The following is a 15,191-nucleotide window of genomic DNA, read 5'->3' as shown; positions in this document are numbered from 1 at the left end:
GCACGCGTGATTTTCCAAATCTGATAAATATTATGTAGTATGTAGCCTACGAAATACTTAACCTAATGCAATCAATAACTCGAAATTTTCAATTTTGCTACTTGATCCCCTTTGACTTAACACCAACTATATGAAGTGCGGAAAAAATAAGTGATAGTTGAGCATTTTGATGTGAGTGAATATGTCACACTATATGACCACGCACTATAACGGCCGATTCCGTAACCGTGCATCGGAGTTAAAACAACTTTCTAACACTGATGGTGAAGGAGTTAAATATTACCGAGAAAGGATGATACTGGCTGTATCTGACAGCGTTGGTTCTTCTGCATGGAATTCACCCTTCATATATACTTTTGTTATTTCAGACAGAACGCAGGCCAGAACGTTGCCCTCATCTCGTCCGGGCCACAGATGGCAACATATTGTATTCTATTTCGGCAACTTTTATCCTGAAAAATAGACTAATCACCACCCTTCACTAACACTAGTGGAGTGAACAAACAATACTTAACAATACTGGGTGAGTGTGCAACTGGAGCAAATTTAAACGATGTGAAGAATGATATTGAAACTAATCTGGGTGAGAAATATAGTGCTGTTGTTCCCATATCGGTGCCAAGATTGAAAATTGTGGGCATGAGCGACCAGTATTCCTCCGATATCTTCGTTGACTATTTAAAAAGTCAAAACGAAGGTATCACAATAAAAGATGTAAAAGTTATAAACACGTTCGAGAATCCACGCTTCACATATAACAAGTATAGTTCTGTTATTGAAGTAGATGTTGACACATATAATGGTATGCTGCGTGCAAAACAAGTAAATGTAGGGTTTGATCGGTGCTCCGTAGTTCCCGCGATAAATGTGTTAAGATGCTTCAAATGTGGAGAATTTGGTCATAAGAGCAAAGTATGCAATAATTGCGATACGTGCTCTAGGTGTAGTCAAAAACACCAAACATCCGAGTGCAAGTCAACTGTATTGAAATGCGTTAATTGTTTAAAAATGAATAAAGAACGCAAAATGAACCTGGACGCTAACCATGCCGCTTTTAGCTCTGAATGCTCGGTTTATAAAAGACTATACAATTTGAAAAAAGCAGCTTGCATTTCAATAAATAGCAACCATGTTCCAGAAGAATTGTGGATCAATTTCATGTACTGTATTTAAATATCGCGGGGTTGTCGACAAATGTCGCCGCACGGATCATGCCTTTAGAGCGTGATTCATGGCGAGAACGATAGAGCGGATGCTTAGATCGCGCTCTATCCTAAATACACAGAATAGCTTGCGCAGTGGCTTTATCGTAACTAATGAGGTTTTTCCGAAGTGCGATTATTGCTAGCTGAAAACCTAAATATCATAAAACTCCTCCGGCCAGCGATAACCCGCCGGGAAGGAGAACAAAACAAAAATAAGCAAAACGACGTAATGTGTTTACGATCAGAGCCTATCTCCGATCGTAAATACCGAAGGACGGGAGAAATCCCAAAAAGAGAGCACTATGGGTGCTATAAACGGAGCCTATCTCCGAGCTAGGACAATAAGTAATAAAACGGAGAGGAAAAGATAACACGCCTGCGAGCGTGTTAATAAACATCCCTCGTTCGCCCGTCTGGCTTAGAATAAATAATTGTAATTTTCTCTCTCTTATGCTACGCCCTTCTGGGGTAGATAAGAAGGCAATGTCTGTATATAAGAGAAAACTTGAACAGAATAAACGCACTCTCAACTGGACACTCTCAACCATACCACGGACGTAGGAGCGTCGTGGCGAAGTACCGAACCCCTCTTTTTTGTCATAAACGTATCACAACCCTGGACATCGCCCGAGCATCCTGGACACCATCGGGAGCACCCTGGACATCATCGCCGGCAGATCCCAGCGCAACAAGCGCTGGTAAGTATTGAACACCCCTCCTCCAAAGATCCGAAATTCCAACCACCCTTCCTCTCCCTTTTCCTTCCCTTGGCTCCGCCCGGCCAAACTCCCAAGTGACGCGGTACTACCGGATCGCACCAGTAGGCGCATACTCGTTATGCGCTCTACGTGATCTGGCCTACCACATAGCGTCCAGTAAAGGGCTTTCCCTTCGTGTCATCAGCACGATCTCGAACTGCAGCCACATTTGGTGGCTCCAGAGAGGATCTTTCCTCCAGCGTAATCAGCACGATACCCTGCAGCCACATTTGGTGGCTCCAGAGAGGATCTTTCCTCCAGCGTAATCAGCACGATACCCTGCAGCCACATTTGGTGGCTCCAGAGAGGAGTCTTTTCCTAAAGACACTGTACGAACTCACAACACGCTCGGTTGAGTTGAGAATCCTGTTAAATTGATTTGCGCCCGTCGTTGAACGGAGAGGTTCGGTCTTGTAAAGACGAACAAGGTGAGGTTGTCTGTGGACATCACCATTTAGCCAAGAGGCAAATTGCGCATTTCAAGAAACAGAAATTAGGTCCTGAAAGACGGACAAATTAGGCCGTAGAAATCGGCATCTTGTTGAAACAAGTCCAGCTTTATAAACAGACCGATCGCCAGTCAGGCATAGTTGGACGAAGGCAACCAGGCGCCTCGTCAACATCAACTGTAATCCGGTCACGAGGGCCGGAAGACGAATATTGTGCAACGTTTGAAATCAGCGTAGGCAACTAGGCGCCACGCTTGGTTTAAGACAAGGCGAAGGCAACCAGGCGCCTCGCCACTTGCGCATTATAACACAGTTTAAACATCGAGTGACGGCAACCAGGCTCCTCACTCAGGAATAATGATATCAAGCTTTACGAGATCATCACGCCCGTGCTGTGATGCATGTGGCAAGAAAATTGAACTAGACAATCTGGTCCAATGCAGACAGTGCAAAAGGAATTATCATCATTCCTGTGTAGGACATACACCCACTGAAGAGGAAACCTATTTAGTATGCTCGCTTTGTTCCCCTACCAAAACAAACGAAAGTGAGGGAAAGGCACAGGCACCTGCAGCGTCTCATCCCTCAACTAATTCGAGGGAACAAAAACAGATAGAGGAGCTGACGAATCTAGTTACACAACTAGCTGAGATGCATGTTAGCGAACGCAACAACATAACCACATTAAAAAAGGAAATAGTAACAATGCAGGCATCACTCAACGCTTTAGTCGTGGGCGCAACGACAATAGCAACACAGCGACAAACAGAATTACCATGCTCTCCGGCGCAAGCGCAGTCAACTGAACCCCTAATCAATATCTCCGGGCAACAACGTGACCGAGCAACGATTCAAACACCACTACCAATGAGATCCGGTCCATCAATTGGCTGGGAGCAGAGTGCAATGATGCCAGCTCCACAGCATGGAGATTTTACGATTCTAATGAAGAGGCAAGCTTTGACTCCCTTGCCAAAATTCAGCGGGTCGCCCAAAGATTGGGCTAAATTCAAAAGGATCTACGAAGTCAGCACGAGAGAATGTGCGTTTTCCAATCATGAAAATCTCTCCAGACTTGAAGCTGCCCTTGAAGGACGCGCAGCTAGAAGCGTGCAGCAACTATTTATAAACTCGGAAAATGTTCCGAGTATAATAGAGAGACTAGAGGAAAATTTCGGAAACCCTAAATTCATATATGAGGAACTACTGCACGATCTACAGAAGCTTAAAAGAGAAAGTAGATCAATAATAATCGAAATGTCAGATGCTTTAGAAAATATGGTGGCAAACATGACGATCATAAATCAAAGAGGTTACCTACTAGATGCGAGGTTAATAGAAGACCTAGTTAAGAGACTACCTTATAACCTGCAAATAGAATGGACACGCCATAGAACGACGACTGGTGATGCCCCATCTTTAGAAGAAATGAGTAACTGGCTGAAACCTCACGCCAAAATAATGAGGAATATGGCTTCTCCTCTACCTTCTACAGTTAGAAGCCAGATACATGTCCATCAAGAGATGCCACGCATGAAATGTCCGGTTTGCTCGAATAACCATAAAATCTTCGATTGCACGGAATTTAAGAACTCCAACATCCAAAAAAGATGTCGATTGGCAGTACAATGTAAAATATGTTTCGGATGTCTAGGCACCGGACATATGGTTAAAGATTGCAGACGATCTAGGAGGTGCGGCTTGAGTGGATGTAACAAGCACCACCACAGAATGTTACACTCGAATCCAGACATGGAACCAACACCTCGTAATACGTCCGCTACAGTTCCGCTTGAAGCCAACTGCAATATTCACAAGTCCTCAGCAAACGAGATATACTACCAGGTGATTCCAGTAACACTTCAACACGGAAGGCATTCAGTCGATACATATGCCTTCCTAGACACAGGGTCTTCCCTGACATTGCTAGATGAGGAAATGGCAAACTCCTTGGACCTATACGGCAGAGAAGAACCACTACAATTAAAATGGACACAGGACGTGTCTCGAAACGAGCTGAACAGTAGAAAAGTACAAGTTCGCATTCAGGGGTCGTCCAGAAGGTCGTACCGACTTGACGGTGTAAGAACCATTAAAAACTTACAACTTCCGACTCAGACAATGAACTACAAAGCAATGGCTACAAAATATCCGCATTTGGAAAACCTTCCGATCGAAAGCTACGAGCTTGCAAGGCCAACAATTCTCATAGGGCTGAATCAAAGCCATTTGCTTACCGCCATGGAAACAAGAAGGGGAAGTGACAATGACCCAATAGCAGTCCGAAGTAAGCTTGGATGGTTTATTTTCGGTAATGTCAGATCAATTTATCAAAACGATCATGAACTATTGCAACACGATAAAGAACTACGAGATATGATGGCTGCGCACTTCTCAATCGATGAATTTAGCATCAGACAACCAATAAGAGTCAACGACAACCCCTTGCCCTTAGAACCGGTCAACAAGTATACCACCGCGAGTTCTAACAACGTAATGCTGATAACCTCGACCGAAGATAAATCAAAAAAATCAACGCGAAAAAAAAGACGTAGAAATAAGACTACAACAAAAGGCATTTCTAAATCTTGGTTCAACATCTCACGTATATTGAAAATAATGATGTTGTTCGTAATGTCGTTCACGTTGATCAACGCTATATCCATAAAACCCGTTGACAAAGACGGTCTAATGTTCGACCACGAAGGAACGTGCTTATTACATAGAGGCATATGGCAAACGAATATACAAACCAACGTAGTGCCCGATGAAGACATTGAAGTAATTAACTCGGTACGGAATAATGTGACAGTAGCGATGAAAGACATGGAGTTTGTCATCGAAGACTCTCTCCTAGAGCAAATTGCAACATCTGTTGAACGTTTATGCGATGATGCGATTGATGAGATCAAGCAGACAACGAGAACTAAACGAAGCAAAGGGTTCTTCGGTTTTTTGGCGGACTTAATATTTGGTAGCGACGATATGGAAAACGAGCTACAGGCAATGAGGGTTCATGAAGACGAAAAAATTCACCAAATATCGGAGTCAATGGTAAAAATGAATACCAAGGCGTCCAAAATGGGAGAACAGCTTAACGAGAGATACTATAAATTGTACAAAGACATGACTCAATTAAAACAATTATATTCTGCGGATAAGGTTCAAAGGTTACGAACAACGATGTTAGAAACCACGATATTGGCACGAGAAGTTATCGATGGAACATTGAATAGATATAGGAAAGTTCGAACGTTTCCTTTGTCCGTCGACGAACTAGCCCAAACCAGAAAAAACATTTCACAAGCGTTGCCAACTGGTTACATTGTCCTGGATCACCCATCAGCCGTAAAATACAACACGCGTGTAGTCAACGGCTCCCTCATAATTACCATGACGAGTGTTGTCATCAACAAAGTTGAGTTCGAGGTATTTAAGATAATACCGATCCCACGGGCTGAGAATGGCTCAATTATTGTAACAGAACATGATCGCATCGCGGTAGGCCACAACCAAGACTTCTTCTACCCATCGATCGAACCAACAAAACTGAATGATACGCATTTAATTACGGTTCAACCAGAACTGAGTAAGGAAGTGGATTGCGTAGCGGCTGTCATACTGCATATCGCAAGTACCCGCAAATGTGCAACAAAACTGTTAACCACGCCTTACGCTATGATGGAGACACTGTCCACTCCTAATACCGTTTTATACTATGCATCCGATACAAAGGCAATAGTTATACATTGCGACAACGTGGTAATGTCACCACCTTATGAGGCAGCAGTAGTAACTCTCCAGCCAGATTGCCGTATACAATCCAACAACAAAACGATACATGCAAGTTTAAATGGCATGAACAAGAAGATTGCAACATACTTCAAATCTAAATACCAGGTGGCCGATCACCTATTGGACGAATTCAATGACACCGTAAAAGATGTGGTGGAGCCGAAGCCCGATAATCCCTACGATAACAACGCTATGATAACCGTGTACAACAGTTTGGATCCCTTCCATCCGAAATCGAAGTATCTTTGGAGGAACGCCGCCCTTTTCGTAAGCATACTAATGATTATAATCGGGATCATTTATCTACGTTGCTGCAGACGAAGATGCTGCACCAGATCCAGAGCCACAGCAGGACCCGATGTCCATATCCGAATGGACAACCTATTGAACCGGCAACAATTAGAAGACACAGCGCTTTAAAACCAAGCATTGGAGGGACGTTCAATGAAGCAAGGCGGCATGCCGAAGAATTGAAGAGAAAAAGTGATTTAAAACTCTGTTAGACCATAAGTACACAAAATGTAAAATAGAAGAAAATAATTGAATATGAAATAATTGTAGTCAAAATGAGGAATCTGACAATGAATAAGAAATATAAGCAACAAAGGGTTGCATAAACTGACGAGAAGATATGTCGTCTAATGTAATAGTAAAAAAAAAAAAATATAATTTGTTCAGTGAAAGAAGCAATTAGGCGCCGTTGTATGGCTATTAAAGTACATAAAGTTGAAGACTCTTCTATGGATAGAAGAAGTATTGAATTTGAAAATTGAATACTCCTGCGAGAGTAAAATGAAGTGTAACACAAAGCTAAAATGAATAGGATTTGCATTGTAAATGAATCTGAAGGCAAAGTGGCTAATAAATTGTAACGAAGCAAAGAATGAATTTATAACACACCATGTATGAAGAATAAACGGAAGTCATCCGCTCATAGCAAACGAATTGCATTGTATAACTTCAGGTTAGGAAATTGAATGTAAGAAAACATAATATTGAAAAGAGAATATAAGATGAAACAATTGCGAATTATACAGTAATAAAAGATACAGCATCAGAAGCATAGAAGAAAAAATTATTAGAAACAGATGCGGCGTAGCTCAATTGGTAAATCTGCCTTACGCGATTTACGAGGGCCGGTATGTCGCCGCACGGATCATGCCTTTAGAGCGTGATTCATGGCGAGAACGATAGAGCGGATGCTTAGATCGCGCTCTATCCTAAATACACAGAATAGCTTGCGCAGTGGCTTTATCGTAACTAATGAGGTTTTTCCGAAGTGCGATTATTGCTAGCTGAAAACCTAAATATCATAAAACTCCTCCGGCCAGCGATAACCCGCCGGGAAGGAGAACAAAACAAAAATAAGCAAAACGACGTAATGTGTTTACGATCAGAGCCTATCTCCGATCGTAAATACCGAAGGACGGGAGAAATCCCAAAAAGAGAGCACTATGGGTGCTATAAACGGAGCCTATCTCCGAGCTAGGACAATAAGTAATAAAACGGAGAGGAAAAGATAACACGCCTGCGAGCGTGTTAATAATCATCCCTCGTTCGCCCGTCTGGCTTAGAATAAATAATTGTAATTTTCTCTCTCTTATGCTACGCCCTTCTGGGGTAGATAAGAAGGCAATGTCTGTATATAAGAGAAAACTTGAACAGAATAAACGCACTCTCAACTGGACACTCTCAACCATACCACGGACGTAGGAGCGTCGTGGCGAAGTACCGAACCCCTCTTTTTTGTCATAAACGTATCACAACCCTGGACATCGCCCGAGCATCCTGGACACCATCGGGAGCACCCTGGACATCATCGCCGGCAGATCCCAGCGCAACAAGCGCTGGTAAGTATTGAACACCCCTCCTCCAAAGATCCGAAATTCCAACCACCCTTCCTCTCCCTTTTCCTTCCCTTGGCTCCGCCCGGCCAAACTCCCAAGTGACGCGGTACTACCGGATCGCACCAGTAGGCGCATACTCGTTATGCGCTCTACGTGATCTGGCCTACCACATAGCGTCCAGTAAAGGGCTTTCCCTTCGTGTCATCAGCACGATCTCGAACTGCAGCCACATTTGGTGGCTCCAGAGAGGATCTTTCCTCCAGCGTAATCAGCACGATACCCTGCAGCCACATTTGGTGGCTCCAGAGAGGATCTTTCCTCCAGCGTAATCAGCACGATACCCTGCAGCCACAACAAACTACGTAGCATTACGTCAGATTGTTGAGGAAAAGCGTCCACTTTTAGTTTTATTATCAGAAACCCACATTGTTGAAATTGAATCATTTGATCAATATAGTATTCCGGGATATAATGTTGCTGCTTGTTTATCACATTCTAGACATACTGGCGGTGTTGCTATTTATGTAAGAGAATCAGTACAATTCAATCTTCGCCTCAACGAAATGATTAATGGAAACTGGTTCTTAGGCATAACAGTTGCACGTGGCATGAAGATGGGTAATTATGGTGTTTTATATCACTCTCCCAGCTCTAGTGACCAACGTTTCGTTGAAAAGTTAGAAAACTGGCTCGAAATGTTCATTGACTCTAGTAAACTAAATATACTGGCTGGTGACTTTAATATTAATTGGTGTGATAACCATAATTCGAATCATTTGAAGCGTTTAGCTGAATTTTTCAATTTAAAACAAACTGTGAATGAGTTTACGCGAATTTCCCGGCACAGTAAAACTTTAATTGATCATGTGTATTCCAATATTGATAGTGTTTGTTCATTAACCGATACTGATTTAAAAATAATCGATCATGAGACCATAGTTATTAACGTTTTGGATAGTTTCATTAACAACCAAGATTATGTGAAATTGAAGTGCTGGAGAAAATATTCTAAACAGGCTATTTCGAACCTTGTGGAGAGAAGCCTGGATTGTCCATCCGAGGTTAGTAACTTAGATGAATCTACAGCTGTTCTAACTAACGTCTTGAAAACGTGTACAAATCAGCTAGTTGATCAAAAGTTTGTGTCTATGAAAAACTCGAACAGCTGGTACAATTTGGATCTTTTACGTCTTAAACGTGAGAGGGACAGATGGTACAAAAAGTTTTGTAGAACGAATAGTGATATTCATTGGAACAGGTACACGATCGCGCGGAATAAATATTCACAATCAATAAAAAATACACGTTGTGAATATTTTCAGAGGAAAATTGATCAGCATCAAAACAACAGCAAGGAGTTATGGAAATTTTAAAATCTTTATTGAAGCCAAGTAATTGCAAACCGCGGTCCATAATCTTTAATGGCACATTAGAACAATCCGAGCATGTAATAGCATCTAAGTTTAACGATTATTTTGTCGATAGTGTTTCAGTGATCAATCAATTGAATTGGTCGATGAACCCGATGAAATAAAACAGCCGGTTAATAGTAATTGTAGATTTGAAGATTTCCACCCAATTACATTAGGTCAGTTGAAAACTATTTGCTTTTCATTAGAAAAAACGGCTGGAGTAGACAATGTTAATGCTAGAGTTGTTCAAGACTGTTTCCATATCATTTCTCACATCTTGCTGGACCTTATAAATACATCATTGCGAACTAGGCATGTGCCTCAAGTGTGGAAAGAATCTTTAGTTGTTCCGATCCAAAAGGTTGCTGGAACGATTAAAGCCGAGGAGTTTCGTCCCATCAACATGTTGCACACCTTAGAGAAAATATTAGAACTTGTTGTTAAAGGCCAGCTGTTGGAATATTTAGATTGTAACTCTTTGCTAATACCAGAACAATCGGGATATCGGGAAGGTCATTCCTGTGAAACCGCATTGAACTTGGTATTAGCAAAATGGAATGAACAATTAGAAGATAAAGAAACCATTGTTGCTGTTTTCTTGGATCTAAAACGCGCTTTCAAGACAATTTCTAGGCCCTTGTTGTTGAACACGATTAAGCGCTTTGGAATTACGAGTACTGCATTTAAATGGTTTGAAAGCTATTTGTATGGCAGAACTCAACGGACTGCTTTTAGCGATTTCATTTCTAGTCCTGTAGAGAATAATCTTGGAGTACCTCAGGGCAGTGTATTAGGGCCTCTTTTATTTATTATGTATATCAATGACATGCGGAGAGTCTTACGATTTTGCGATATTAATCTTTTCGCAGATGACACTGTGTTATTCATTGCAGCTAAAAATGTATATCAGGCCGTTTTGCACCTGAATGAAGATTTGCGTTTTCTAAGTAGATGGTTGAAGTATAAACAATTTTTTTTTTTAAATTCGTTTATTTTTACAGGCTCAGTTACTTAAGTTTAAAGGAGCCGAATTCTTAAATATAATTTTAAAACTATATATATAAACAATTTTCTTACATCTATGGTTAGTAAGGTGGAAAACCGATTACTCGCGGTGTACTCGAGTTTAGGAGGGTGACATATTTTTAGGAGAAGGATGGGATATAAGGAAATTGTAACAATGTTGATGAACACTCAATTTATAAATCTATTCGTATATCTATAGTGTATTTACATTTCAACTTATTCTACTATTTATAGCAAGGGGACGAATTACCCGCAAAGGAAGGAAAGGAGGGTATAAGGATGTAGGGGCAATCACACACGAAGATCTATAGCTTTAAGGAAAACATATATATGGGACATGTAATCAAGGTCTAACCGAGCCAACACATCTCTCACCGGCACATTGGGCTGTCTTCCTCGGGCCCGAAGAGAGTTTTTTAAATTCGATCTGGCGACCAGATACACCTCGCACGACCAAACAATGTGCTCGATGTCGTGATAACCTTGGCCACAAACGCAGAGATTGCTGCTGGCAAGATTGAAACGGAAGAGTAGTGCATCTAACGAACAGCGATTGGACATGAGTCGGGAGAAGGTGCGAATAAAGTCCCGACTCAAGTCCAGACTTTTGAACCACGGTTTGAGGCTAACCTTAGGGATAATCGAGTGAAACCACCGGCCCAATTCATCTTCATTCCACTTGCGTTGCCAGTTAGCGATGGTATTTTTGCGGACTAAAGAATAAAATTCATTGAAGGCGATTTGACGCTGATAAATATCGCCTTCAATTGCACCTACCTTTGCTAATGAGTCAGCCCTCTCATTACCCGGAATGGAGCAATGTGAAGGGACCCAGATAAAGGTAATGACATAACAGCGTCTGGATAAAGCACTCAAAATTTCTCGTATTCTCTCAAGGAAGTACGGCGAGTGCTTTTCCAGCCTCACTGAACGGATAGCTTCGACAGAGCTAAGACTATCCGTTACAATGTAATAGTGTTCAACAGGTCGTGAGGCGACGCTGTCCAGCGCCCAATGAATTGCTGCCAATTCAGCAATATACACTGAGCAAGGATTCTGAAGACTGTGTGAGGTGCTAAAAAATTCGTTGAACACTCCAAATCCTGTGGACTCGTTTATAGTGGACCCATCAGTAAAGTACATATTATCACAATTGATACCCCCATACTTTTCATCGAAGATCGTTGGAGCGATCCTCGATCGTTGGTAATCTGAATATCCATTGATATCTTGCTTCATGGACAGATCAAAATGCACAGAGGAATTGATGTAGTCAGGGAAACAAACACGGTTGGGAATATACGAAGAAGGATCAACCTGCATGGAGATGAATTCATGATATGAACTCATGAATCCGGAGTGAAAATTTAGCACGATCAGCTGCTCAAAATTTCCGATCACCAATGGGTTCATGACCTTACACCGGATGAAGAACCGAAGAGATAATAAATTGAAGCGATCTTTTAGTGGGAGTAGGCCTGCCAAAACCTCGAGACTCATGGTATGCGTTGAGGGCATACATCCCAACGCGATACGGAGACAAAGATACTGAATTCGCTCGAGTTTAATGAGGTGTGTTTTGGCAGCCGATTGAAAACAGAAACTGCCATACTCCATCACTGAGAGAATAGTTGTTCGATACAACATTATAAGATCTTCTGGGTGGGCTCCCCACCAGGTGCCGGTAATTGTACGGAGAAAGTTTATTCTTTGTTGGCATTTGTTACTCAGATACCTAATATGGGCCCCCCAAGTACATTTGGAGTCGAACCAGACCCCAAGATACTTGAATGACATAGCATGAGTGATCGGTTTACCCAAAAGTTGAAGCTTTGGTTTTGCTGGTCTATGCTTCCTAGAAAAAACCACCATCTCTGTTTTCTCCGTGGAGAATTCGATCCCTAGCCCAATGGCCCAGGTTGAAAAATTGTTCAAAGTATCTTGTAAGGGTCCTTGCAGGTCGGATTCGTTTGGTCCTACGACAGACACCACTCCATCATCTGCAAGTTGTCTTAGGCTGCAATTTTGTGTAAGGCAATTGTCGATGTCGCTTACATAGAAGTTGTACAAAAGGGGGCTTAAACATGAGCCCTGGGGGAGGCCCATGTAAGAGACCCGACTTACTGCCGAATCTCCGTGAGAAAAGTTCAAATGTTTCTCACAAAGCAAGTTATATAACATATTATTCAATAGAGGCGGCAAACCCCGAGAGTGTAATTTGTCCGACAAAACCTCTATTGAAACAGAATCGAAGGCCCCCTTTATGTCCAAGAATACTGAAGCCATTTGTTTTTTTTTCGGCGTAAGCCATTTGAATTTCTGAAGAAAGCAACGCAAGACAATCATTCGTCCCCTTGCCCCTGCGGAACCCATATTGTGTATCTGAGAGTAGGCCATTCGTTTCAACCCATCGATCAAGGCGAAACAAGATCATTTTCTCCAACAATTTCCGTATACAAGACAGCATTGCTATTGGGCGGTAAGAATTGAAGTCGGACGCGGGTTTTCCGGGTTTTTGAATAGCTATAACTCGTACTTGTCTCCAATCATCTGGAACAATATTATTCTCCAGAAACCGATTGAATAAATTCAACAAGCGATGTTTCGCCACATCAGGGAGGTTTTTCAGCAAGTTGAACTTAATTCTATCCGATCCCGGAGCAGAATTGTTACATGAGAGCAGAGCAAGAGAGAATTCTACCATCGAAAACTCGGAATCAAGATCGCACCGACCTTGTGGTATATCTCGAACAATTTTTTGCACAGGAGCGGAATCAGGACAAACCTTCCGTGCAAAATTAAAAATCCATCGATGTGAATATTCTTCGCTTTCATTCGTTGAAGAGCGATTTCTCATGTTTCGAGCCACTTTCCATAATTTTTTCATTGACGTTTCTCGTGACAAACCTCCCACGAAATTTCGCCAATAAGCAGGTTTTTTCCCTTTGATTAAGTTTTTAAATTGATCTTCAAGGGCTAAATACGTTTGAAAATTTTCAGGAGTTCCACGTTTCCGAAAAGCTTTAAATGCATTCGATTTTTCTACATAAAGCTTGGAACATTGGCTATCCCACCATAGATTGGGAGGCCTTCGGGAAATGGTGGAACCTGGGATGGTTTTCGTTTGAGCGCGAACCGCGCTGTCATAGATCAAACGAGAAAGGAAGTTATACTCCTCCAATGGAGGTAAACCATCTCTGGAATTGATGGCTAGAGCAATCGTGTCCGCATATTTTTTCCAGTCAATGTGTCTTGTGAGGTCATATGCCATGTTTAAAGATTCAGAAGAATTCGACCCAATGGTGATGGAAATTTTGATTGGCAAGTGATCACTACTGTTGGGGTTCTGGATTACATTCCACTTGCAATCTAACGATAGTGAATTCGAGCAAGGCGAGAGGTCAAGAGCACTTGGGTTAGCAGGAGGTTTAGGTACACGTGTTGTTTCCCCAGTGTTCAAAACGGTCATATTGAAGCTGTTACAAAGGTCATATATCAACAATGAACGATTGTCGTCGTACTGTTCCCCCCAGGCAGTTCCGTGAGAGTTGAAGTATCCCAAGATCAAACGTGGCTCAGAAAGGAGTGAGCACATGTCATCAAGTTGTTTGCGGCTAACCGCAGCTCTCGGAGGCCAATACAAGCTGACAATACAGAGGTCTTTGCCTCTGATGTTTGCATGACAAGCAACAGCTTCGATCCCTCCAATAGGTGGAAGGTCAATTCTAAAAAATGAGTGGCACTTATTGATCCCCAAAAGCACCCCTCCGTATCTATCATCACGGTCCAAGCGTATAATATTAAAATCGTGGAAAGAGATATCATCTCGCGAAGAAAGCCAAGTTTCGGACAGAGCAAAAACATCACAATTGTAGTTATGAATTAAAATTTTGAATGTATCCAATTTAGGGATAAGACTACGACAATTCCACTGTAAAACAGTGATATCTCCGACCTCTCTATTTGAATTAGACATCAAGAGAGATAATCATTGCAAGGAGGGGCCATGTTTGCATCAATTGTTGCAAAATTGTCTTTAATACTGGAAGCATTGAGATGACAAGGGTTCTGATGGAGTCGGAAACATTAAAACACTTGAAGATTTGGTCCAAAAGGTCAGACAACTTTATAAATCCCGATTGGGAAGTTGAACTGGACGGAATAACAGGGACAGTTGGGGTTTTTGATGTCCCCTCGAGTGCTGGGCCATTCGAAGGTGAATTATTCCCACGGAAACCAGGAGGAACCTGATTTTGCTTGTCCGCTGCACTCGATTTTTTAGGCATGCTAACAGGGGGTATCACCGGAGGGGCTTGTCCTTGAACTTTGGGAGTGGTCACATTTTTGCGCCGGGGATTCCCTTGGAAAATGAACGGTGTGCCCCCGTTAGCTGTGTCCGCTTGTATTTCGTCAACGGGCAACGCGGCGAAGACATTTTGTGTGTTGATTGGTTGTTGTTGTTGGGCCAGTGGAGAAGCGCCCTTTAAAATATCCGCAAAAGTGCGTTTCGAGCGTTCCTTCAAAGAGCGCTTCTGTTTCTCCCAGCGACTCTTGTAATTTTCACAAACTGAGAGCTCGTGTGGGGATCCCCCGCAATATGGACATTTATGCTCAGTCGCACTGCAGGATTTCCCCTCATGTTGCTCTCCGCAAGTGGCACAGCGCTCCTTGTTGGCACAATAATCCGAAGTGTGACCAA

The 15,191-nt window shown here is 42.2% G+C and overlaps 2 protein-coding genes and 2 pseudogenes across 9 annotated transcripts in view; all 4 read left to right on the top strand.

The window, feature by feature from the left end:
• Positions 1-15,191, top strand: part of LOC129775413 (protein TANC2) — a 249,928-nt gene that overhangs the window by 99,930 nt on the left and 134,807 nt on the right. The gene's annotated exons all lie outside the window — the stretch shown is intronic.
• The window catches only part of LOC129775416 (uncharacterized), a 34,560-nt gene continuing 20,621 nt past the window's right edge, over positions 1,253-15,191 (top strand). Inside the window, exon 1 of the mRNA XM_055780158.1 lies at positions 1,253-8,057. Coding sequence (XP_055636133.1) covers positions 2,770-6,627 — 3,858 coding nt within the window. The 5' untranslated portion in view covers positions 1,253-2,769 and the 3' untranslated portion in view covers positions 6,628-8,057. The remainder of the gene's footprint in view (positions 8,058-15,191) is intronic.
• Positions 1,288-1,416, top strand: LOC129780806 (U4 spliceosomal RNA; annotated as a pseudogene).
• On the top strand, positions 7,442-7,570 carry LOC129780805 (U4 spliceosomal RNA; annotated as a pseudogene).

The sequence above is a fragment of the Toxorhynchites rutilus genome, chromosome 3 (assembly GCF_029784135.1).
Source record: "Toxorhynchites rutilus septentrionalis strain SRP chromosome 3, ASM2978413v1, whole genome shotgun sequence".
Lineage (NCBI taxonomy): Eukaryota > Metazoa > Arthropoda > Insecta > Diptera > Culicidae > Toxorhynchites > Toxorhynchites rutilus.
This window is presented reverse-complemented; position numbering and strand designations above follow the sequence as displayed.